The sequence below is a fragment of the Delphinapterus leucas genome, chromosome 8, assembly GCF_059928025.1.
Source record: "Delphinapterus leucas isolate spDelLeu-1000000601 "Yukka" chromosome 8, BTC_Dleu_Yukka2, whole genome shotgun sequence".
Lineage (NCBI taxonomy): Eukaryota > Metazoa > Chordata > Mammalia > Artiodactyla > Monodontidae > Delphinapterus > Delphinapterus leucas.
Genome location: NC_143136.1, coordinates 53478929 through 53506327, shown reverse-complemented (window position 1 = coordinate 53506327; position 27399 = coordinate 53478929). Strand labels below are relative to the sequence as shown.

The 27399-nt window shown below is 37.8% G+C and overlaps 1 protein-coding gene across 2 annotated transcripts in view; it reads right to left on the bottom strand.

Annotated features, from left to right (window-relative positions):
- CWC22 (CWC22 spliceosome associated protein) overlaps positions 1–26787 on the bottom strand; it is a 63063-nt gene extending 36276 nt beyond the window's left edge. The window contains exons 1-4 of one of the 2 annotated variants that reach the window (XM_089916617.1): positions 26704–26787; positions 6066–6205; positions 3874–3942; positions 1332–1399 (exon numbers count right to left, since the gene is read on the bottom strand). In XM_089916617.1, the coding sequence (XP_089772743.1) occupies positions 1332–1399; positions 3874–3942; positions 6066–6092 (164 nt within the window). In that variant the 5' untranslated portion in view covers positions 6093–6205; positions 26704–26787. The remainder of the gene's footprint in view (positions 1–1331; positions 1400–3873; positions 3943–6065; positions 6206–26703) is intronic. The other variant, XM_022570161.3, reaches the window with a different exon arrangement.
- Positions 26788–27399: the final 612 nt, after the last annotated feature.

Here is a 27399-nt window from a genome sequence, read left to right as displayed (position 1 = left end):
GAAAACCAAAGTTTTAAGTTGAAAATAATGATGTTATACTTAGGAAAGTCATATATTGGTAATGGCAACATAACTCTATGACTGAACAAAGTCTTATCAAGTGGATTTTAACAAACAGCTTATTTTGTTGACACCTATTCATTTAGTCATGATTATAAAAGCTTTCAAGGTGGTGTGCAACAAAACAACTCCTGGAATTCACTTAACCAAACTTGATACCCTGATTCGTACTGTCCTTAGTAAAAGATATATACCTGCATATCATATATAGTTTAACATGAAAAAGGCTATCCTCCAAATGATTCCTTTTGCTGAGTCGGCTCATTTTACCAAAGTACTGAACAAATGACATTAGTGTCATTGGTTGGCCTCCATAAAGACCAGTTTAACTCTACTCCAAAACACTATTTTTATCAGCTGCTATTCTTGAAATTATATTATTAGATATCTGTGAGAATGGGTTGAAATTATTAGCAAACAGGGATAGACAGTATAAATCTGCTATTTGAATCTTAGAAGTAATAAAATCAGAGAACCTTAAGAGAAGTTAAATACATACACACACGATAAATAGACACAGTAACATAATCCATGTTTTATATACATATCTACAATTAGTTTATACACACACACGTACATGTGTGTATGTCTGTAGAGAGATTTAAAAAAATATATATATAGGGAGGAGGTGATCGTAGATGCATACCACAGTGATTAACGTGATGCCCATAAAGCAAAGGTTTTTAGAGACAGCAGAGTGGAATATGAACAAAGTACATAGGGAATAAGAAATTAGACAAATGAAACAAAGGTTAGAGGATGCTTCTCCTTTCACAAGTTATTTTTAATGGTTATAGCTTACTAAGTGAAATAACTAAAGTCCTATTATGAATGCATGATGAACATTAATGGTAATATTTCTGGATCTTTGATCTTAACATAATTATGGTAAGATATATATAAAAACATTTTGAAAACTTATATAAAGAGCTATGTAAATATAAAGGATAGTATTAACAGTAAAAGCACTTCAAAATAATGTGATTTCAACTCACCTTTCCATTTTATAAACTTTCATTCTATTTAGTATCTGAGATATTAAAATTATTCCCTTTCACCTAAAAAATTTCATAAAATCTAGAATTATTTACTAGAAATTCCTAGAACAGCCATTCAAGGATGATCTGTTCTCAAGCTCACTCAATAATATTGCCTGTAAAACCATCAAAAAGAAGTTGCTTACCCTAAAATTAGAAATCTAAGAGCTAGATAATTTCTTAAACTCATTATAAAAAATTTAAATGGTATTTGGAACACATAAAACTGTTTACCTGTCTTCTGGAGAGGAGGTCCTCTGATATGAATTATAGTTTTCCCTTCTGTCATGACTAGAAGAATGCTTTCAAAGGAACAAAAGAGGGGAAGGGGGCATTTAAAAATTCTGTTAAAAAACATATAGACAATGACAAATGTATCTTGGAAAGTTGGAAGCGCTTTAAAAAATTATTTCAAAATTTTTTTTTAACCATAAGAATAATTTGTATTACCTAAATAGTATATAAGATAAAACAAAATTTTCAGGTCATCCAAGGTAAATGTTTGTGGTTTTCACTATAGATCAAATACTGTTTTTAACAAAAAAACTCAAGGTAGAAGAAAATTCTCTAATTTTTGATGGCACTTAGTTAATATTTTATTCCTATGTAATAATATATAAATTTACAGAACATAATTTTCTTTTATTAATTTATTTTATTTATTTTTGGCTGCGTTGGGTCTTCGTTGCTATGCATGGGGCTTTTCTCTAGTTGCGGCGAGAGGGGGCTACTCTGTTGCGGTGCGCAGGCTTCGCACTGTGGTGGCTTCTCTTGTTGCGGAGCACAGGCTCTAGGTGCGCGGGCTTCAGTAGCTGTGGCTCACAGGCTCTAGAATGCAGGCTCAGTAGTTGTGGCACACGGGCTTAGTTGCTCCATGGCATGTGGGATCTTCGCGGACCAGGGCTTGAACCCGTGTCCCCTGCATTGGCAGGCGGATTCTTAACCACTGCGCCACCAGGGAAGCCCCTAGAACATCATTTTTATAAAGGCCTTTCCTGGTGAAAACCAAGACCAAAGCTTTCCTTTGGTGAAAAACATGACCAAGGGCCAGAGATTTTCTAGCAAGAGCTCACTTCTGTAGTTATGCCCAAGTCTTTTATAACACTGAACTTACTTTCTTATCTCCATTAGCTTACAGAAACCACAACATTAGTCCAGGTTACTAACTCTGGATAAAATAAATAGCTAGAAGAAACTGACTCCAATGTATTTATGAAAATTCATTTTTGTTTTCAGCAAACAATATTTGAGTATCTGATATGGCATGTATGGTAATATGTTAGGCTGTAAGGATTTAAAAAATATGACTTGTAAAATATAGCTCCTAAGCCAAATCCTTTGAAAAATAACAGACATACAAATAAGTAACTTCAGTGTAACATGAGATTGAAGATATGTCACACTGAGACAGAGATATGAACCATCCAGTTTAAGAACATATCCTAATTTAAAAGTCCAAATATAGTTAAGAAGCCAAAATATTTATCTCTATAAATAGGTAAATTTTTTAAACCACTGGTATAAAAACATTCATATTGACAAGCTTATTTTTAAGAATTAAAGTAATTTTAATTAACTGAACTGTAAGAAAGGAAAAACAGTATGTTTTCAAAGTATCTTAATCTTGAAATCTAAGAAAAAATAATTCAAATAATGACTAACTTGTTCCACATACTTACATGCTTCCCTCCTTAATGGCAAAAAAATACATTTAAAAATTGAAAATTATACTGCAAAGAAACGTAAACAAGCTCCAACTTCCTCTTATGTTATGACTATCTAATTACCAGCAGTGTGAGTATAACATTATCACAAGTAAATTGCCAATACAATCTTCTTAAGTATTGAATTTTTTGAATAGCATACACTAATTAGACTAATGCATGTTGGTGAATAAACATGTGATCAAATTTATAATTTAAAGAAGCCAGTCTGGCTGTATTTCACACTGAATGCAAACATCTTAAAATCCTGTTTCCAATGTGTATAACTTTTAAAAATTATTTCACTGGGCAGCATTAAATTAAATAGAACTGTTCAATATATATGATATAGGTTTTCATAACACTTGACATCTAGATTCTAAACCAAATATAGAGCACAAGATTCATTCAATTCATGGTAATGCTAAACACAATATTTACTTATTTATTATAAGACACAGCCCTTCCTGTCTAGACACTCTGGGGGATACAAAAGATAGGAAAAACCTTCAAGGAACTTAAGATCTTATGGGAGAGAGATGGTTATAAAGATTTCTACAATTAAACACATCAGAGTATATATGAGAGAGACAGAGAAGCGGGAGGAGAAGGGGAAGGAGGGAAGGGAGGCGAGAGAGAAAGAAAAATAAAATTGCACTGTCTACTTTTTCTTTTACAAGGTATGACAATTATTTTGACATTAGGGAGCAGGCCTCAATTCTGTGCTAATGATTTTTAACACGTCTACACAATATCTGTTGTGGGTAAGAGGGAGAAACCAAAAATACCGAGATCGTGAATCAGGATTTTGTAAATATGATCAAGTTAACAAATGACTGGCACACTAGTCAGTGCTAACAGGAGATCCTGAGTAGGAACAAGCACTGTGGTACAGAGTACTGAGGGTGACAGTGAGTAAAGGGGAACCTGAACTGGGCTTCGGTAGGTTTTACTAAGTGCAAAACAATTTCAAAGTGTGATCCAAATAATAATAACCTAATTTCCCTATTTCCCTTGTCATAGAGTTTAGATTCTAAGAGCAGTAGTTGAAAGTAACATATTGTTGAAATTACCTTTAAAAATTCTCTAAATTGTTCATTCAGCGAAGCAAATATGGTACACAGTGCAGTCACCTGTAGTCTCTGACGATGTAGAGAGCAATATGAGGAGGTGAGTGGAGCAGACAGCCTGTGTTCAGAGGCTCTGAGCATCCATTAGGCTCAGGGAACAAGTCTTCAAGAGCCAGAGGGATGAGGGGCTGGAAGAGTTAGGGAGCTTGCTTCCAGCTGGCGAAGGAAGCTACGGGAAGGCTCAATAGAAAAATAAGGGATCCTCAGCTAAAGCCTCCTGAACCTCAGAGATGAGGTCTCAGAATATCGAGAGAGGATCTGAGCTTCTAAGAGAAACAGGACAAGGATTCTGAGAAAGACCAAACACTTCTCCTTTCGTGTAAATGTTACAGAGTCTAAATCTCTGTGCTCTTACCTAACACGGCTCAGTCAAGAGCCAGTCCCCCACAAGGTCTCCTTTCTCCTTATGTCCCCAGCTCCTAACACAGAGTCTGCCACCTACTCGGCCCACAATTCATTGTTTAATTAACTGTCATTGGACCAATCAGTACAAGTCCCAAAGAGGCAAATTTCAGAACACTATATGAAAGTATCTACTGACAGATGGGGCCAGCTTCAGGGACAGTGAACCCCTGCCAAAGGAGCGATGCAAGCACAGCCTGGATGTCTACCTAGGAGGGAGGCTGGAGAGTGTCTTCTCACACTCAAAAGAAGTTCAAAGAGATGGCAGCAGAGCCTGCCTTGCCCTGTAAGCATATCAATTCAGTTTATTAAGCATTTACCACATCCCAGGCCTGGTACCTGGTGCCTGCTGTTAAGGAGCTCCCATCTACTCACACTCTTTAAAGTAGGTTTAGGGGTGCAGAGGTGGTGGAGGAGGGCAAGGGACAAGTGCCGGTCTTTACAATCAAATAAAAATCCACCTTTCCCTTTACTGACTCCAAGACCCAGGAAGTGATGTGCCTGCTTGTATCAACAGATCTGTGGACTACACAGATTGGCTAGCAGATCTGTGCAGCTGAAAAGAAAAGGAAGTAGAGTGGCTTGCTCTCCTGCCAAGTCCGCTCACAGGCAGAGGAACAGTTCTGAAGCAGATGGAGTTACTGGTTCCTGTGACTGCTCTGACCTCCTCTACTATTCTACTTTTCTCAGAACCTGCTCCAGCCACACTAGACTCTTCACCTTTGCCTCTGTTGTTCCCTCTGCTTGGCACACTCTTCTCCCAGACATCTATGTGGCTCACTCCCTCATCTCCTTCAAGTGTGTGCTCAAAAAGGCCCCTTTTCACTGGGCCCTCCCTATGAAAAATTACATCATTCCAATGCTACTCATCAACCTTACCCTACTTCTTTTCTCCATAGCGCAAGTCTAGCATTTAACACCCTAATATACTATATAATTCACTTACGTATTAAGTTTATGATTTTTCTTTCTCCCCCACTAGAATGCAAACTCCGCAAGACCAAGGATTCCTGTTTTATTCACCATTTTACCCAAGGTACTGGGACATAGAAAGAATTCAGTGAATATCTGCTGAATAAATGAATGTATAATGTCTAAAGTACAACACAGAATAAGGAGCTCATTTATGCATATGCAATATGCAACAAGAGGTTCACTTGTAGACAGACATGTAGGAACTGTGACCAACTGAGGAAGAAGATACTCATCTTCCATTTCATGCTCACGCAGGTGAGTGGAGCAGACAGCCTATGTTCAGCGGCTCTGAGCATCCATTAGGCTCAGGGAACAAGTCTTCAAGAGCCAGAGGGAGGAGGGGCTGGAAGAGTTAGGGAGCTTGCTTCCAGCTGGCAAAGGAAGCTACAGGAAGGCTCAATAGAAAAATAAGGGATCCTCAGCTAAAGCCTCTTGAACCTTAGAGATGAGGTCTCAGAATATCAAGAGAGGATCTGAGCCTTTGAGAAGAATGGTGGAATTTCTCGCTGTTTTTCTTTTGCATGTGTTCACTCACAGGCACTTTCTTGATTAACACACACACACACACCCTGTATGTTCTCTCAACTGCCCACCTGCACATCTGGCCAAGTATCTACATTTGAAATTGTGTTTAGTTAAATGTGCGTATGACGCAATTCTACTGTCTGGTTCTAATATCCTAATTATATAAATGCATTTTGGTTTAAGGGTAGATAATTGACTACAAGTTTATGTTATTATAAGTTTATAACACTTACCTTTATTTGTGCCACGCTACTTTTCATTTTCTGTTGCCAGTTGATCTGATAGGTCAAAGACTCCTTAAGCTGGTCTAAATAACAAGTACCGAACGGTATGAATTCCTTGACAGTTTAGTTTTACTGTCTGCAAATGACACCTATAAAATATGCCAAAGAAGCCTTTGTTAACACTTATAAAATGTGTGTAAAATAACAACATATTATTTCCACACAATGGACATTTGACTACCTTATTTTTCTTAATAGGCAAAGATATAATCAATAATTAAATGTAAGTTCAAAAACTCTTTAAATAGTTCCATATAACAATGTATAAAAAACATGTATTAGTAGAAAAGACTCGGAACAAAAGAGCAATAATAACAAAGGCTTATTAAACACCATAAAGTATTCTAATACAAAACATCCAATGTTTCGATTTAAACTAAGAATGAAATAGCCAGTGTTCTTGTAGTAATGATCATTCAGAAATATACACCACATGGAAATATAAGGTGCTAAACCAGAATAATCAAGTCATAATAATGATCTATTAAAGGCACAGGGCCTCAGATACGTGCACATATGAGAACTAATATTTGGTCACAATAAACCTAGTCATCAATGTTAGATGCTAAATAAAATGCCTTTCAGTAGCCATCTATTAAGTAAAATTTAGTAATTTTGAAAAATGCTGAACTGATAGTTATGTTCGCACACAACTGCCATTCAAGTATTTTACTGGAATTGCATATCTAAATAGTTTATGGTATGGTATAAGGTAACGAAATCACAAAAGTAAAATGAAACATAAAAAAATTTAAAAATTAAAAGAAGTAGAAAATATAGAGAAAAAACTGTGCTCAGTACCAAAATAACCAAATACAATTAAGAAAATTTCTAATTTGAATGTGAGAAAGGATCTTACAGATTATCTGGTCCAATTCCTTCTTTTTAACAACACTGACGGTCAGATAAATCATTTCAATGTCCTAAGCTATAATAATGTCCTAAGCTATAAAACAAGCTAGCGGTGGACTAGAAACCTAGCTTAAGGACACCCAATTAAGTATTCTTTTCACTGGACCACAAACACAAATAATCTAGATACTATAAAGTGATACAGAGTTGCTATCATTTAATGCAGATGGGGATGTACACAAATCACTAAGTCAAGAAAAATTTCCATTACAATGGTTAGCATGCTATCTAGGTTAGTAAAAATAATATACACCAGATTAATTCGTCAATCTATAAAATATAAATGCAATCTAAAGCACATCATTGCTCAGCGGCTCCCAAAGTGGAGAGAGCCAAAGAAAGGAAGCCCCACAGGCTAGATATACTCTCCCAAATCTCTGACCACCGCTGAACCAATACATGTACTAAACAGTGTTCTACTCAGGATCACAGGACTGAACTGAGATGTGAACAACTGCTTAAGAGACAGAATTTGCAATTTAAGCCTAATCAAATTAATTGCCTGAAGGGTCACTATTCCTCAGAGGAATGCACCAGAATCCAAAGCCTTAACATAATAGTAAAATGTCCAGGATACAATTAAAAAATAACTCAACTTATCAGAAAACTGTGGCCCAATCTTAAGAAAAAAGACAATCAAAGGAAACCAACACTGAGACACGAACCCAAATGCTGAAACTAGTATACGAGGTTTTTAAAGCATACTCAAAAGTGCAAAGGAAAACATGCTTGCAAGGAATAAAAATATAGAAAATTTCAGCAAGAGAAAAAAAACCAAAAACCCAAAACAAACAATGAACCAAACTGAAATCCTAGAACTAAAAAATATATGAAGCAAAAAATTCAAAATGGAGACAAAGGAAAGCCAGTAAGCTTGATGTAAGATCATTAGAAATTATCCAATCTAAAGAACAGATAAAGAAATTTAATGAACAGTATCAGGGACATATGGGACAATTATCAAAAGGCCTAGTGCATGTGTAATTAAAGTCCAAGAAGGAAAGAGAGAAAGAATGGGATAGAAAAAATATTTCAGGATATTACAGCCAAAATTTCTCCAGATTTGGTGAAAGGCACAAATTTACAGATTCACAAAGCTTGGAGAATCCCCGGCAGGATACACATAAAGAAAACCACACTTATACACACAGTCATATATAGTAGTCAGTAGTTAACCACAATGCAAATTTGCAACAGGGGAGAAAAAAGAACCAAAACTTCCAAGGCCCTGACTTTTTTCTTAAAGTACTTAAAAAGGAAAATTTGTATTTTTTATTTACATTTTATATTTTTGTACATATTTTTGGGGGTCAGCCATTTTTAATGATCTCAGATGACCAAACCAGCCTTCAGAGCATTCTCTGTCCTACTTCTGACTTTACTTGTGGTGTGATCATATTCATTATAATCTCAAAGGAGAAAAAAAACCTTGTAAAAAAAACAAAAACCACCACAACAAAAATCTTATTCCGAGCATTCCAGTAACCTTTTTGTGTATGTACTTAGCTGTACTGTAAGAAGTTGGTTTGTATGAGACGGTTAAAAAGGCCAAAGATAAAAGGTTTCTTTTTTTTCCTTTTTTCCCATCTATGAAGTTGCTATTTATTTTGTTTTGGCCTGTTTGATATATGTGTGAAACAATGTTGCTGAAAATCAAAGATAAAGAGAAAATCCTGAAAGCAGCAAGAGGAAAAAAACAACACATTATGTAAAAGGAAATAATTCAAATTACTGATGACTTCTTATCAGGAACTAAGGCGACCAGAAGACAGCAGAATAATTTTTAAAGTGCTGAAAGAGTAAGAAACTGAATTAACCTAGAATTCCAGCAAAAATAATCTTAAGAATGAAGATGAAATAAAAACATTTACTGATTGAACAAAGCAAACAAAAACAACGAAGAGAAACCAAGAGAATGTATCACCAGCAGACCTGCACTATAAGAAATGCTAAAGGAAGTTCCTCAGGCTTATTGGAAATGATAGGAGATGGAAGTCTGGATTTTCAAAAAGGAATGAATAACACTGGAAATGGTAACTTTCTCGAGAAATATAAATGACAACTTTTTCCTTTATCTAAAATACACAGGTTTGTTTTAAAGCAAAAACTACAATGTCTTGAGAGGCATAGTGTATGCAGATGGGATATATATGGACTAAAATGGACCTACATGAGGCAAGGTTTCTGCATTTTTTTCTGAAGCAGAACAATATGAACTCTAAGAGGCCTGTGAAAAGTTAAGGCTATATAGTGTGTTCTCTAGAGCAATGACCAAAAAAATAACATAAATAAATATAGCTAAAAACTCTACAGACAAGTTAAAATGGAATTAAAAAAATATTTAACTTATAAAGGCAGGAGAGAAGGAAGAGAAGAACAAAAAACAAAGGGGACAAAATGAAATAAAATAAGATGGCAAACCTAAATCTAACTCTATTAATTATATCAAATATTAATGCACAAACATTTTTAATTAAAAAACAGAAGCTACTCCTCCCTCACCTCAGGTGATACAACCCTGAAGGCACCTTGTCTTGGATGGATTTTACGTCCCAGTTGCCTCAAGATGACTTACACAATGTGTATGTGCCATACACAAATCACATGATTCTTTTCAAAGATCCTGTTTTTATGGCTATAAATGTATAGAGCTATAAAACTCAAAATTTTACTCAACTAACTTTTGCTCAAAGGGAATGGTATTTTTGTTTTTTACTTCTACTAGCACAATTGTTATAGTCTAGCATATCCTTATCACCTAGTATTATTTATACATATACTTGTTCAACAACAACAAATATTTATTGCACTTGTATTATTTTGTCAGGCATTTTTCTAGGAACTGGGTAGACAGCAATGAACGACCATAACAAAATCCCCTGCCCACATGGAGCTTATGTTCTGCTTATAAAAAGTAAATCTATAATGATAAGCAAAGCACTAAGCTACTAATAAAGCAAAGTGGCTGGTTGGGCTTTTTTCACACACACCAGTTTCAGATCATTACTTAATATTGTAAAACCAGATCCCTAAGTCACTATGTTAAAAATAATTTGAAGTAAGAAAACTTGCATGATCAGAAAATTACGTATACATCTACTGGGGCCCACCTGACTTACCACAGCAGAAGATACGTATGTGGGGGTGGGGGGAATACCTAGGCACGCTGGTTTTATGAAAGCATCCCCAAGGTAATTCCAACATTCAACTCTTCCTCAAGACTGCTCAGCTTTCCAATTCTGGATGAGAAACTGGTTCTCAATTTGTCTTAAACCATGAGTCACTTAAGGTAAAACAGAGACTCCACAGCTTACCTACTTTATAATGAAGAACTTAGTCATAAATCATTTGGAAAGGGAAACATAAATTCCAAATATTAATCCTTAACTCACTGGTAAGAAGCACATACATGCATGTAAAAAAAAAAATCAGTATCAGTGCTTTTTAAATCTGAGAAATTCTGGGCACAATTTATAGGGAGAAAATTCTCACTCATAATGCACTGACGACCACAGTGCAGGTTTTCTGGAGCTTAAGATATCAGTCATGGGACTTGCCTGGTGGCGCAGTGGTTAAGAATCTGCCTGCCAACGCAGGGGACATGCGTTAGATCCCTGTTCTGGGAAGATCCCACATGCCTCAGAGCTACTAAGCCCGTGTGCCACAACTACTGAGCCTGTGCTCTAGAGCCCATGAGCCACAACTACTGAGCCCACGTGCTGCAACTACTGAGCCTGTGTGCCTAGAGCCCGTGCTCTGCGACAAGAGAAGCCACTGCAATGAGAAGCCTGTGCACCGCAACAAAGAGTAGCCCCCGCTGGCCACAACTAGAGAAAGCTTCGCCACAACTAGAGAAAGCCGGCGCGCAGCAACGAAGACCTAATGCAGCCCTTAAAAAAAAAAAAAAAAAAAATCAGCCATGATAATTAAAGTAACACTATCTACTATAACATGATCACAAACACAAATTTAAGCACTGAAATGCAGTCATCCAGATGATTAAATATGTTCATAAAACACTTTTATTATCCTTAAAATGAAAAGAAAACATGAAAAATTGAGAGAGGAAAAAAACCTGCATTGAGTTCAGTCTTCCTATATATACGAGATATGTATCTGATAACAATAAATGTTTCAATGAACTTCTCAAGTTAAAAAAAATTCATATACATAGACTGAAACAAATTCTATAAATTTTATTTTGCCTGTAGGCTTAAATATGCTTATTAATTGGTGAGATCTGGAACATACTTTATGTAAAAATTAAAAGTCTAGGGAACTCTCAATGTCCTTACTATCCATAATTTGTTCTAACTCCCAGGATGATACTGTATTATACCTCAATAAAGGATTCCACTCTCCTCTAATAATGTTGTTATATAAATTAATAGTTTTTGCTCATTCCTTACATTCACTCCTCTATGAATGAGCCTCAGGAATTGAATCGTCCAGAAGGAACCTCAAAAGAATCCAAGTAAAAGCCTCTACGTAGTACTCTTTACTTTTTTCAGGGAATATGCTGATGGATACTGCTGCCATCATCACCTGTGACTGATTTCCAGGACTTTTCTGATCCTGAAGGAGAAAACACTGAAGACAGAACAAGGGCCTCCTTCCCCTGATGCTAGACAGCAGTGACTGTCATGCACTTCTTTGCATATTTTTGTCCTTGATCCTCTTGGTTATTTTTTTTCCCTCTCTGCTGGCTAACACTTCTAAATCAGCACTGTATAACAGAACTTTCTGCACTGATGGAAAGGTTCATATTCTGCCCTGTCAGTAGCCACCATACCAATACAAGAGTCACGTGTGGCTACTGAGCACTTCAAATGTACCTAGTGGGACTGAGAAAATTAATTTTATTTGATTTTAATTAAGTTTATATTTAAACATGAATAGCCACATGTGGCTACTGGTTACCATACTGAACAACACAATTCTAAATGATTAGCAGACACTGGGGCCTTTTAGTCATGGTACTCCCAAGATCCTTGTTTTTTGACAATCTCCAGATATGATACTAATTAATTCTTCAGATACTGGCAAAGTTAAAAAAAAAACCTCATATCCGAATTAATGGGAAGAGTTGTTTGGTTATTTTCCATGGCAGATTCAGATTATGGAAAATAAGGGATAATATAATAATGCTCATCTTAGAGTTTGTCTATGTTGCAATCATCAATGTGTGATCTCCAGAGTCGTAAATGCTGCTCTGCAGCTACTATGATGCCAAATGATCATTTTACATAAACAAGAAAAACCTGGCACTAGAGATACTACTACCATCACAAACTTGATATACAATCATGACCCACTGAATAACAGTGCAGATAGGGATTGATCACATCTCCAGAAGATAATGGTCTATCCTTCAGCTTAGATTGAGTAACCAGAAGGGGTATTAATAAAATGAAAAAAACAAAACAAAAAAACTGCCTTGATGACAGCCAAGAATTGACAACTGACAACTGACAACAGAAACCACAATTTGTAAAATGGATTTCCACTCATTTGCAAAAGAGAAAAATTAAACCAATCTAAGTCATGATATACAACATGGATTATTTAGGGTCAAATTCTTATTTCTAGTTAGTCCAGACCCATCTAACCCACACAAAATGGTGTCCGCATGGACTCGCGTGTTCTAAAGATATGACCACTTACTGTTCCAGCAACTCTTTAGCTTACAAATTTTCTCTAGTCTACAAATTCCTGCCAAGACCATCTGATGACTACTAGGTACGTTACTGGGGATTTTTCATTGATGGACTTTAACATACAAGACAACTGAAGCACTTTCTCCAACAATTCAATAGCATGGCGGACAAAAAAAGAAACGAATGGCACAGCTGTTGAAGAATAAAAGAGGCCTAACAGACTTAACATATGTCATATGTAGACCCTGCTTAGATCCGAAGTTGAACAATTTGCCCTACTCTAAAATGGGATTTGTTTATATAGCAGGACTCATGCTATCTTGAATTCAGCACTAACTCCTCTATGGAGCCTTTCTTCTAAAAAAGGAGATGGACTGAAGGTCTTTTCTCTTCATGGGAGACAAAATAATGGAAGAAAACACTTCCTAGTCCACTAAGACTGTGAACTTGCTGACAATTATTATATTCACATCATGGTTTTCTGGGTAGAAGAATGAGAAAAGGGTGGGATCTGGACTCTCAGAATTACTTAAATCCTTAGATACATATTTTCTACCCAAGAGAACTTATCTTAGCATGTACCCGAAATAAGACTCATTTCAAAATCAGCTGTTACCTATATAGTGTGCCCAAATTGATAATAAAGGAGATAGTTTAAGCTTTAGTGCCAATATTATACAAACTTTAAAATAGCATTTTCCTCAACTATATTACAGTTCTCCAATGAGACAAGTCATTTTAAAATAATACGATGATGGGACTGCCCTGCTGGTCCAGCGGTTAAGACTCCGTGTTCCCAATGCAGAGGGCCTGGGTTCAATCCCTGGTTGGGGAACTAGATCCCACATGCCACAACTAAGAGCCTGCATGCCGCAACTGAAAAAAGATCTCGCATGTCGCAATGAAGATCCCGCGTGCTGCAACTAAGACCCGGTGCAGCCAAACAAACAAATAAATAAATAAATAAATAAATATTTAAAATAATACAATGATCAGTGTCCCAAAGCTGATAGGAATAGTGCAATGGTGTACGCAGGCGGCCCAACACCGTTCAAAACCAGCCAATGGAAGAAATGCCAATGTATGCAGTAGCTCCCAACAAACTAATTTGCCATCCACACTAACAGATTCTATAGCACATTACAATGATGTTTCTGAGATATCCAGAGATGAACTAATTACATTTCCTGTGTTAGAAGTCAGAAACATGTAATTTAGAGTAAGATAACAATAGCAACAATAACAAATAATAATACTTTATTATAGCCACGAAGACACTATGCCAGGCACTTCATTTATATATTCTTAATTCAACCTTCATGATTACCCTGCTTTCGTGATTTTTTAAGTCTTATTTTTCAGTGAGAGAATTGAGGTACAGAGTTGAAGCAATGTGTACAAGTAAATCACAGCTAGTAAACAGCATTAAAATTCAAAAAAGTTTATCTGATGCTAAAACCATCTGATATTGCATCCCAATGAAAATGCCAACATTAATAAATTGATGCCAAATTGGTAAATTATAAAATGTAAACAGATATGATCTCTATTATCCGGAAAATTTTTCTTTTCTAAACTGATCCATTCTTCTTAAGTTCCAGATAGTAAAGGTTTTGATGTTAATATAATGAGGCACTACTTCTTTCTAAACATGAATAATTTTAAGGATTCCCTTGTTTAATTTGCATACCTAGAATTCACTGTGACCAGGTAGGTACAATATGAAAAAATAAATCACCTGACTCTATTGTGCAAGACCTAGTATTTTCCTTGACTATCCCTCTTGGGTCTTAAACCTGGTTTCTCTCCTCAACCTACCTACACACAGACACAGGGCAATTTTTAATGCCTTTTATTTCAAATTATCTCATCCATTTAAATTTAATGACTTTTCTGATCAGTGTCATCTTTCACCTTTCTTCCATTTAACCATCATCACCAAACATTTTTCTGGCAATCAAGTACAACCTGTTACATTTCTACCTCCCAAAAGGTAAGTGTGAAATTGACAATACTGCAGACTGCTACTGCAGTTCTAACAAAAAATGCATGAAGTACTATCATCATCCACATTTATATAGAATATGCCTGTAGGGAAATAATGAGAGTTCAACATGTGCATGCTTGATACTTAGACTAATTGGAAATTCCTGCAATGAGAGCAATTTATCTAGAGTTTATAGCTCTCACTGCTCTTCTTAGCATCACTGTGTGGATTTTATGATGAATTATTAAATTTCTCTCTCCTTGTCACAAGTAAGCAACTCAGCAAAACCACACCTGCTCTCCTGAGCAAGGAGGATATTTTATAATAAGATGTAGTTTCAGCAAGCATCAGAGAGCAAAATATTCAGTAAGATTTGTAAGAAATGCTTTAGACTGTTAACTGGAAACTCTGAAATTATAAATTCCACAGTTATCTCAAATATTCAGAAAATGAGAAAATATTCAAGTAATGGCTGAAATGCAATGCTTTCTCAATCATTTCAGTATAACACATCTATCATTGTCCCTTAGGTGTCCTCAACCTATGTTGGAGGAATTTGTGGAAGCATACTGTCCTAAAATTGTTAAAAGAAGTCAAAGAAGGACTTCCCTGGTGGTGCAGTGGTTAAGAATCTGCCTGCCAGTGCAGGGGACACGGGTTTGAGCCCTGGTCCAGGAAGATCCCACATGCCTCGTAGCAACTAAGCCCGTGTGCCACAACTACTGAGCCTGCGCTCTAGAGCCCGTGAGCCACAACTACTGAAGGCTGTGCACCTAGAGCCCGTGTTCCATAACAAGAGAAGCCACTGCAATGAGAAGCCCACGCACCACAACAAAGAGTAGCCCCCACTCGCCACAACTAGAGAAAGCCTGCGCGCAGTAAGGAAGACCTACTGCAGCCAAAAATAAATTAAATTAAAAAAAAAAAACAGTCAAAGAAGTGGATTTCCTTTAGTTTGCTCTTCTGCATTCTAAATAGTAACAGAAGGTGTGGCAAACTCCAAACATTATAACAGAGTTAAAAACAAACTTTAGTTGCCCAGTGGGGAAGATAGAATATTAAATAGTATTCAAAATAAAAGCTAGTTTAAATCTGTTCTTAATAAAAAAAGGCGATGGTATCCTCGGGAAAATCTACTAATAGGACCCAAGCTCCTGACCCTTCCAAATAGTGATTTTCCTGTTCAGGGAACAGATAGGAGTAACAGATGGGCCACAGTTCTTTGTTTTTGTTTTTTTTTGGCCGCACAGCATAGCTTGTGGGATATTAGTTTCCCGACCAGGGATTGAACCCACGTCCTCCACAGTGAAAGTGCAGAGTCCTAACCACTGGACCACCAGGGAATTCCCTGGCCACAGTTCTTAAGCATTAATGACAAAATTGATATGGCTTTTCCCTATTTGTACTGAAGGAAAACTCCATTGTTTAAGAAAAGTGACTCCTTAGTTTTTCTTGCTGTTTCTTTGGATATATACATATTAGTGAGAAATTTGCCCCATGATATGCCACATAAGAAAAAAATGATACTGTAATTTGAATTCAGCACAGGTTCACAATTTCAAGAAAATAAAAGGGCCAAAACTTTTTAGGAAAAGTCACCAGTGTGACAATCCCTTATCTGCAATTCTGAAATCTGAAAAGCCTTGAAATTCAGATTTTTCTTTAGCTTGTGCCAAACTCATTTGGCAGCAAAATTTGACATGCACTAACTTGAGACTTAATGTGATTCTTCACTTGATGCACTGTGGAAATATTACATGTATTTGATTACAGGATGTTGCCCTGGATCCCCAAAGGGGAATTACTTAATAAATAAATCTGCACTGTATTTCTTCTCTACAGTCTGAACAAAATTCTGAACGTCAAATCAGAATTACAAATAAAGAACTGCAGACCTGTCCTCCTTGTTTGCTTCCTGGTACACCACTGTACATCAGGTATGCGCTCTGATGCATAACCATTTGAATAACTGAAGGTTACCATGTTGAAGTACAGGGTTAAAAACTGTGCAGATAGTATTGGATATTGTTTGGGTTTTTAAGTGATGAGGAATAAACAATATAAAAACCTTTGACTGGTCTCCGACCCTATGTAGGGGAGACAGGACCAACTTGGGGACATCTTAAGACAGTGAGACTCAGATGAGTTAAAAAAATGACAAAAATCTAAAAGTTCTTATCATTTTAAGGAATCAGTAATACCAATATTCATATTGAAAATTACTCATTATAAACTGGGAGGAGGTATTACCCCCCCATTCATTTCCTACACGATGAAACCAGTCCAAATTAGTCTGTGTTTAAGTTACCAAAGAAATTAAAGTGATATGATCATTTGGATATGCTGCTTAAACATTTTTTAAGTAGCATTCTTCTGTTGGTACATAGGAAGATCCATCCTGTAATGTGCTGCTTTTCACCAGAATGCAGGCTCTATGACAGCAGGGAAGTTGTCAATTTTTGTTTGTTTCCAAGTTTCTATCAGCTATTTCTTGATTTATAGTATTGATTTCCACATGAATTGGTTTTAAAGAAAAATTCTATATGTTGAACTTCTTTACTGATTCATTTAAATATAAATTATGTCATTTATGGGGCAAATGCCCTGGATCCTACCCCCTTTCTACTTCCAGTCTCTTTCTCTACACAACCAGGTTTTTTTTGGTAGATGAGTCCACACTGGCTGCCTCTAATTCTTAATCTCCCGTTAAGCCCTCTTACGCACCACAATCTGGTTTTCCACTCCCACTATTACATAGTACTTGTCAAGGTTACATAATGACCTCCTTGTTGCTAAATCCAGGGGCCACTTCCTTTTTTTATGACGTTGTTTCTAGCACTTGGTACTGCTAACCCCCTTCTTGAAGTTCTCACTTCTCAACTTACGGGGGTGCCAAGTTCACCTGGTGTTGCTCTTGTCTCTTCTTCTGTCCACCCCTCTAACATTTTACTATCTCATAGAGTTTAATCTTTGCTCATGGATTTTTATCTGTTTTGTTCATTGCTGTAATTCCAAAATAGAAGTCTCAATATTTGTTAAATGAACAAATGAATAGTGCTTATCTTTTCTTTCTCCATATTCTTTCTGGAAGACCATCTCCACCCTCACATCTTCAACTCATATTCATAAGAATGACTTTATTCCAGCTCAATCTTTTCTACGGTGTTCCAAATCTTTATCGCCAAATGCCTATAGAAACCTCCATGTGGATGTCCCAAAGGCCCTCTGAACTAGGGGAGTCCAAACTGGAACTCATTTCCTCCTCTCCTCAAACCAGCCCTTCCTCTAAGATATTACCTGTAAAGCTAGCCAAGTGACAGTTTCCTTTTCCTCACTACCAGTCAGTCATCAAATCCCACTGATTTTGCTTTCTCAGTTAATAGGAGATAAAATCAAATCTCCCCATTCTCTCTGCCACTGTATACAAGAGAAAGTTAGGGGGAAGGATCCATTTAGGGAAGATCCCATAATAAGATAATCCTCATTTCATTTTAGAAGGAGGCAAGTCGGTTTTGACCTAACAAGATTTCTCACAAGGTCTTCATCTCTTGGCTATAAGAACTTGCCCAACTTGCCTCTAAAAAATATATGCATACTACTAACCTGTGGGGTTCCACTGCATTCTACCCAAGCAGGGTAAAAAGATCATTTAAATATCTGCAAAGCTACCCACAGAGAAATCAGGCCTTAAATTAAAAGCACATCTCACTATGATAAAAACTGTAAAAAATACAAACACATGAGGGCTAAACAATACACTACTAAATAACCAAGAGCTCACTGAAGAAATCAAAGAGGAAATCAAAATATACCTACAAACAAATGACAATGAAAATATGATGACATAAAACCTATGGGATGTAGCAAAAGCAGTTCTAAGAGGTAAGATTATAGCAATACAATCCTATGTCAAGAAACAAGAAACATCTCAAATAAACAACCTAACCTTACACCTAAAGCAATTAGAGAAAGAAGAACAAAAAAACCCCAAAGTTAGCAGAAGGAAAGAAATCATAAAGATCAGATCAGAAATAGAAAAAGATATGAAAGAAACAATAGCAAGATCAATAAAACTAAAAGCTGGTATTTTGAGAAGATAAACAAAATTGATAAATCATTAGTCAGACTCATCAAGAAAAAAAGGGAGAAGACTCAAGTCAACAGAATTAGAAATGAAAAAGGAGAAGTAACAACGGACACTGCAGAAATACAAAGGATCGTGAGAGATTACTACAAGCAACTATATGCCAACAAAATGGACAACCTGGAAGAAATGGACAAATTCTTAGAAAAGCACAATCTTCCCAGACTGAACCAGGAAGAAACAGAAAATATAAATAGACCAATCACAAGCACTGAAATTGAAACTGTGATTAAAAATCTTCCAGCAAACAAAAGCCCAGGACCAGATGGCTTCACAGACAAATACTATCAAACATTTAGAGAAGAGCTAACACCTATCCTTCTCAAACTCTTCCAAAATATAGCAGAAGGAGGAACACTCCCTAACTCATTCTACGAGGCCACCATCACCTCGATACCAAAACAAAGATGTCACAAAAAAAGAAAACTATAGGCCAATATCTCTGATAAACATAGATGCAAAAATCCTCAACAAAATACTAGTAAACAGAATCCAACAGCACATTAAAAGGATCATACACCATGACGAAGTGGGGTTTATCCCAGGAATGCAAGGATTCTTCAATATACGCAAATCAATCAACGTGATACACCATATTAACAAACTGAAGGAGAAAAACCATATGATAATCTCAACAGATGCAGAAAAAGCTTTTGACAAACTTCAACACCCATTTATGATAAAAACTCTCTCAGAAAGTTGGCATAGAGGGAATCTACCTCAACATAATATGAAAAACCCACAGCAAACATCATTCTCAATGGTGAAAAACTGAAACCATTTCCCCTCAGATCATGAACAAGGCTGCCCACTCTCACCACTATTATTCAACATAGTTTTGTAAGTTTTAGCCATGGCAATCAGAGAAGAAAAAGAAATAAAAGGAATCTAAATCTGAAAAGAAGAAGTAAAACTGTCACTGTTTGCAGATGACATGATACCATATATAGAGAATCCTAAAGATGCTACCAGAAAACTACCAGAGCTAATCAATGAATTTGGTAAAGTAGCAGCATACAAAATTAATGCACAGAAATCTCTTGCATTCCTATACTCTAATGATGAAAAATCCGACAGAGAAATTAAGGAAACACTCCCATTTACCACTGCAACAAAAAGAATAAAATACCTAGGAATAAACCTACCTAAGGGAACAAAAGACCTGTATGCAGAAAATTATAAGACACTGATGAAAGAAATTAAAGATGATACAAACAGATGGAGAGATATACTATGTTCTTGGACTGGAAGAATCAACTTTGTGAAAATGACTATACTACCCAAAGCAATCTACAGATTCAGTGCAATCCCTATCAAACTACCAACGGCATTTTTCACAGAACTAGAACAAAAAAATTGCACAATTTGTATGGAAACACAAAAAAATCCCAAATAGCCAAAGCAATCTTGAGAAAGAAAACCAGAACTGTAGGAATCAGGCTCCCAGACGTCAGACTATACTACAAAGCTACAGTAATCAAGACAGTATGATACTGGCACAAAAACAGAAATATAGATCAATGGAACAGGACAGAAAGCCCAGAGATAAACCCACGCACATATGGTCACCTTATCTTTGATAAAGGAGGCAAAAGTATACAATGGAGAAAAGACAGCCTCTTCAATAAGTGGTGCTGGGAAAACTGGACAGCTACATGTAAAAGATGAAATTAGAACACTCCCTAACATAATACACAAAAATAAACTCAAAATGGATTAAAGACCTAAATGTAAGGCCAGACACTATAAGACTCTTAGAAGAAAACATAGGCAGAACACTCTATGACATAAATCACAGCAAGGTCCTTTTTGACCCACCTCCTAGAGAAATGGAAGTAAAAACAAAAATAAACAAATGGGGCCTAATGAAACTTAGAAGTTTTTGCACAGCAAAGGAAACCATAAACAACTCGAAAGGACAACCCTCAGAATGGGAGAAAATATTTGCAAACGAAGCAATGGACAAGGGATTAATCTCCAAAATATACAAGCAGCTCATACAGCTCAATATCAGAAAAACAAACAGCCCAATCCAAAAATGGGCAGAAGACCTAAACAGATATTTCTCCAAAGAAGGTATACAGATTGCCAACAAACACATGAAAAGATGCTCAACATCACCAATCACTAGAGAAATGCAAATCAAAACTACAATGAGGTATCACCTCAAACTGGTCAGAATGGCCATCATCAAAAAATCTACAAACAATAAATGATGGAGAGGGTGTGGAGAAAAGGGAACCCTCTTGCCCTGTTGGTGGGAATGTAAATTGATACAGCCACTATGGAGAACAGTATGGAGGGTCCTTAAAAGACTAAAAATAGAACTACCATATGACCCAGCAATCCCACTACTGGGCATATACACTAAGAAAACCATAATGCAAAAAGAGTCATGTATCACAATGTTCACTGCAGCTCTCTTTACAACAGCCAGGACATGGAAGCAACCTAAGTTTCCATCGACAGATGAATGGATAAAGAAGATGTGGCACATATATACAATGGAATATTACTCAGCCATCAAAAGAAACGAAATTGAGCTATTTGTAGTGAGGTGGATGGACCTAGAGTCTGTCATACAGAGTGAAGTAAGTCAGAAAGAGAAAAACAAATACTGTAGGTTAACACATATATATGGAATCTAAAAAAAAAAAAAGCGTCTGATGAACCTGGGGCAGGACAGGAATAAAGACACAGACGTAGAGAATGGACTTGAGGACACGGGGAGGGGGAAGGGTAAGCTGGGATGAAGTAAGAGAGTAGCACTGACATATATACACTACCAAAGGTCAAATAGATAGCTAGTGGGAAGCAGCTGCATAGCACAGGGAGATCAGTTTGGTGCTTTTTGACCACCTAGCGGGGTGGCATAGGGAGGGTGGGAGGGAGACGCAAGAGGGAGGGGATATGGCGATATACGTATGCATATAGCTGATTCACTTTGTTATACAGCAGAAACTAATACAACACTTTAAAGCAATTATACTCTAATCAAGATGTTAAAAAAAGGGCTTCAGTGGTGCAGTGGTTGAGAGTCTGCCTGCCAATGCAGGGGACACGGGTTCTTCGTGCCCCGGTCCAGGAAGATCCCACATGCCGCGGAGCGGCTAGGCCCGTGAGCCATGGCTGCTGAGCCTGCGCGTCCGGAGCCTGTGCTCCACAACGGGAGAGGCCACAACAGTGAGAGGCCTGCGTACCACAAAAAAAAAAAGATGTTAAAAAAAAAAATCTCACTACGATATATTCAATCATTCCACACTTTCTAAATTTCCTTCTAAATTTCAAAAATGAAAATTCTGTCTCAATGTATCAACAATCTATATCCTTATATTACTCTTTGACAGAAAAGAGTTCTTGGGGTAGCAGTCCCTCTAATTGCTGAATAAAATAAACCTTAAGGGACATCGTTACTGCTCCTGTACCCTCAATCACTTGTACTTGACCCCACCTCCCACAAGCCCACCTCGTCTCGCCTCAGTTTCCCCACACTTCACTTGGTTCACAGCTCAACTGGCTGGCAACAGAATTTAACTTTCCTCATTAACCCCAGCACCTCATTCACTGGACAAATATTACCATTATGGGTTTTACTGGTCTGCGATTAAGCTCAATTTATACCCATTTTCAAGATAACAAAGAGACAAAACCTTACATTTCAAACCTATATCACAACCCTCACCACTTTACTTAATATATATCTTATGGCAAAGAAGTAGCTCTAGTGCTTCTAATCACCCACTGAATAGCTCCTTTTTCATTTTGTCTTAAAGTTTGTATTTGTGCAGGGGAGTCTCCTTTGTGAGGTCATAAAAACGGAAAAATTTTGTACAGATGAGAAAACAGAACTAAAAAAATAATAATAATGAGGCTGGTGCCATAATTGATAATTATATTAAAAAGTGGTTCACTCTGTAATGACCTATATGGGAACAGAATCTAAAAAGAGTGGATATATGTATAACTAATTCACTTTGCTGTACAGCAGAAACTAACACAACACTGTAAATCAACTATACTCCAATAAAAGTTAAAAAAGACAAAAAGCTTACAAACTCCTAAAAAAAAAAAAAGTGGTTCAGAAAAGCACTTGCTGAGAAAATGAGGAAGTATAAGGTTAAGAGAAAAAGCCAGAGGGTCTTTTTCTACTTTCTTACCTTACCCCCTGTTCTTTGGAAACAAATTAAGAATAGAGGGTTAAAGGCATTGTCTGTTGTATAGTGAGGGGAGATACATGTTAAGCTGCACAGAAGACATTGAGGTCTGAGAGATGAGAGTTCCTAACATCAGGTAGAGCAGAGAAGTGCTATAGCAAGGTTATAAACTCAATACTACTGGAAAAAAGGAAGTGCAACTAGGTGGGTCTGGGGCATATACAAAGAAATGGGTTTAGAAGCTGAATTTTGAAGGACAAGTAGGAAAGGGAGAAAAGGTCATTCCAGCAATGAGACAGCATCAGTAAGGACTCAGAGAGATGAAAGACCTTGTAGAAGAACACTGGATCCTTGAAGTTCTTGGTCACTGTTATATATCCAGAACTTAGGACAGTGCCTGCTACTTAATAGGTTCCAATTCTAATATCAAATATAAAAAGAGGTGTGTGGACTTTTGATTATTGCTCCTGTTTCTTAACTCCCTATAATGATATTTTGACAACTTCTTTACCAAGGAATACCACAGCAGCCTTGTCCCACATATCAACCCCTATTTCTAGGAACAGGCAAGCTATATGTCATCAACTGCATCATGACAGTCCTATCAGGTGCCATTCCTTATCTGTCTTCATCCCACATTAACCTGGAGAGCAGCTTGAATATACCTCCCTATTGCCATGAAAAAAAGAAACAAGAACAAAAAAAAAAACAAAACAAAAAAACCCAGTTCCTTTGAAGGCACTGCAAGAGGAAATCTGATCCTGGAGGTGCAGTTACTTCAACTTACCAAAACAAGTCTAATTATTGAGGATGCTGCATGCTTTCAAACATTCATACCACTTTGTCTCCCCTCACCCAAATCTGTTCATCAGCTTGCCTAACTAAGTACATGGGCCGGATATGTTCACCAACTCTCCCTGCACAGCTTTATAAGTGGGCTTGCGGAAGATTTAATGACAGCGCCATTTAGTAAATCACATTCTAAGTTTTAAAGAAAACTTGGATGCCGTGTCCTCCACAGAGAAGTTTATGAACTATCCCCTAGACACACAGCACTACATTCTACTCCAGAGGCTCCTGTCCCCAGGTTTAGAAGAAAGCTGTCCTGGTAAACTAATTCAGGAAAGGACTCAGAGAGTAGCTTTTGAGATGGAAGTACTGAATTCTAGTCTGATCCATTTATGAGTTAGGATCAAAGTCAAGTTAAACATGAACCTCCACTGGGTCTCTCCCTCCCATTAGCCAAACTATTTGATAATTCCAGGAGCCCTTATGTCCCCAGGCCAAGGCAGCCCACACCATCTTTTTGGTATCTGTTCACTGGGAAAGATTTATTAACTTAGCTACAAATAGCAAAGGCTTGCTTTAATCATTGCTTCCTCTCCAGATATATTATTTCTGAAGAAAATGCTTTGAAAGTTTGTACTCTGTTGTACGCCTTGAAATGTCTCTTCCAATGTCCACTTGGGAAATGTATATATTGAGATAAAATATTCAGGCTACAGGTTTATTACGTCTGGAAGTTTGCTAAAGCTAATACGCCAGAGGCCTTTTTGTTCCGTTATCCTCCCACGCTAGGATTCTCAGATTTAAACAGAGAAGTAGAGAACTGCAGCAAGGAAGCCCTCCAAGTCATTAGTGGGATCAGCTATATTACCAATAGCCACTTCTTTCTTGAACTAGCTCTAGGCCAGTCATGACTTATATCAAGTTAAGGATATACCAGGTAGTACAAGATTCAGTCCAAATACAAGTGAACCATAAACAGAAAATAATGTTCAAATTAAGGCATGGGCATTATAAATACACAATGTATCACTCTGTACACTCTTAGGTGGTCTCAGATACAAGGAGCCACTGCAGAACTCTTGGCAATGCACAATCATCAGGGAAGAGACTTAACCTCTAACAATGCAGCAGCTGGGAAAAAGGACAGAGCTAAGAAGACTGGTTTAGGAAAGACAGATGAGCAATCTAGGAAGTGTAAGAACTCCAGAAGTGATTGGAACTAAGCTATGCAACATGAGGAAGGATGTGGCGGCATAATAAGGAAAATACTGGCTGGCCACAGATCAAACACTTTGGAGCAAAGAAGGCAGCAAACCTGATTCTGGGAGTAGGGGTGAACCACAGCCGATACCTAGGAGATGGGCTAGAACAGTGGCTCTCAAACTAACTGGCATGAGAATCTCGGGAATGCTCTGGCAAAAAAGAGAGTGAAGGGTCCCTCATTCCCCAGCTTCTGATTCAACAGGATTGGGGTGAAGCTCAGTAATTTACATTTCTAACAAGTTCCATGGAGATACTGACGCTACTAATTCTCCTGATTCAGGACACCACATTTTCAGAACCACTGGGTCAGGAAGGATATTAAAGGTTCTTGGCCTCTGAAGTCTCAGTGCCTTACAAGATGCATTATTTTTCTTCAACTTCAAAACAACCTGTAATTTTTAGACGAGGAAGCTGAGACTAGAGATGTTAGGTAATCTGCCCCAAGTGACAGACCTAATAAGTTCTGAAACAAGACTGGAGTCTTTGGTTTACTAGTCTTTCATCCAGTACCAATTCAAGTAGGCCTCCTCCTCCTACAGATACTAGACGCTTCTTGTAATCAAGACCACACTTTTAATGCCAATTCTAAATCCACTTTTCCACAGTAGGATGTTAACTGAGGTGAACTGGCAATCCTAAAACAAGTTTAAATACAGATAAGGAGGAGGCCAGTTAACTGGTTTTCTGAAGCCCAAGTTTGCTTGTTTCTCTATCTGCTATTCCTAGTCTGTGGAAACCTTAAAAAGCAAACTCTTACCACACTTTCAATCACTTAATTCTTGCATCTGGAATAGGCTTTCCCCATTTTTTTCGTTCTCCATTTATCTCAAAGAATTGTTTTAAGAATTAAGCGAAAATCGGTAAACTGATGATTGCAGTTGGAGTCAGTAAAATTAACTATGATATTATATTACCGTTACGTGCGAATGTACGTACTATAGGATTGGAGCTCGACAGAGATGTGGAGACTGGAGACCCAAGTTTGGGAGTTATCACCTTATTGGTGGTAGTTCAGGTTATGGAAGGATAAAGGATGACAGAGGAAGAACACATGTAATGAGAACCGAACAGTCTCCAGTAATAAATACTAGTAAGCGTCAAAAATTACGCGGCAAATGAATGAAAAAGAAACGACTAATGAAATTTTAAAGAATCAGTCACATTACGCCGCAAAGAGGAATGAGAGTGAAACTTCCACTGTTCTTTAATTAACTACCATTCATGGATCCCACAACCGTGGCCCGAGGCCGTGGCACTAAGAAAAGGGCCTTGGGAAGCCCAAACGACTCGGGAGGCTCTAAGTGATCCGCGCCCAAAACACACGCACACGAAAGGCGAGAGTACCAGCACTGGTGCTGGATTCCACAATAAAGCCACTGCGGAGAGACAAGCCCAGGAACCTCTCGAGGAAGCTACTCTGTTCGCGCAGGCGGGGCGGGAGTTCACCGCTGCCCCCTCCCCACCCCACCCGCTGGGACTCCTCGGCCCGACAGACACTCACAACCCAACCTCACGGGCCAGCGCGCGGCGGGAGACCCAAGCGCACCCCAGAGTCGCCCACGGCCGTACCAGCGAGTCCGCACCCACTCCTGGTTCCCCTCCACTTCCCACCCGGTCTGGCAACCCACCACCCCCACTTCAGTTCGCTGCCTGTAGCTAGTCTACGGAGTTCGGTAATTACCTGGCGCTCCACCGCGCCGCCATTACACCGGACGTACGTCACTTCCCCTTCCCGGCCCAGCGGTAAGAGGAAGGCGGAACGTGAAATACATAAAAACCTGACGCTAAACTGACTTTGATACCTTATCCTATTAATTTATTTAAAGTACCACCTTGTAATACCAGATACAGAGCCGTCGATCCGGCCACATTTTTCCCTTCCCAAGACGCCGAAAAAAGAGAAGTTGACACAAACTACAAAATCCAGAACCCACCGCCAATGAGGACGGAAATTACGTGTGCAATTGTAGGCTGAGAAGGCAGCAAAGCACGACGGGAATTGTAGTTCTTCCGGAAAAGCGCCAGAGAGCGTGCTGGAGGCCCGCGAGAAACCAGGTTGTGTTTAAGAGTTTTAAAAATTTACTTTAATCTATAATTATTTCTCTGCAGTTGGCAGGAAAGTAGACCTTAGTGTAGTCACTTTTCCGTGAAAATCTTAAGGAGAGCAGACACCTTCTTCAGACTTTTTACAATAGTTAAACCAGGAACCAAAAAAAGCAAAAATGTTACCAAATCATCATTACTAAATTCCAAGATTTCCAGCCCAAGTGAATGGGAGAATATTGGACCACAGAGTGAAGTAATGAGGAGAAACTAATTCTGTAGAGAAGATGGTGCCTCTATTTTAGGTTAAGGTACCAGCTGGCGAGATATGCTG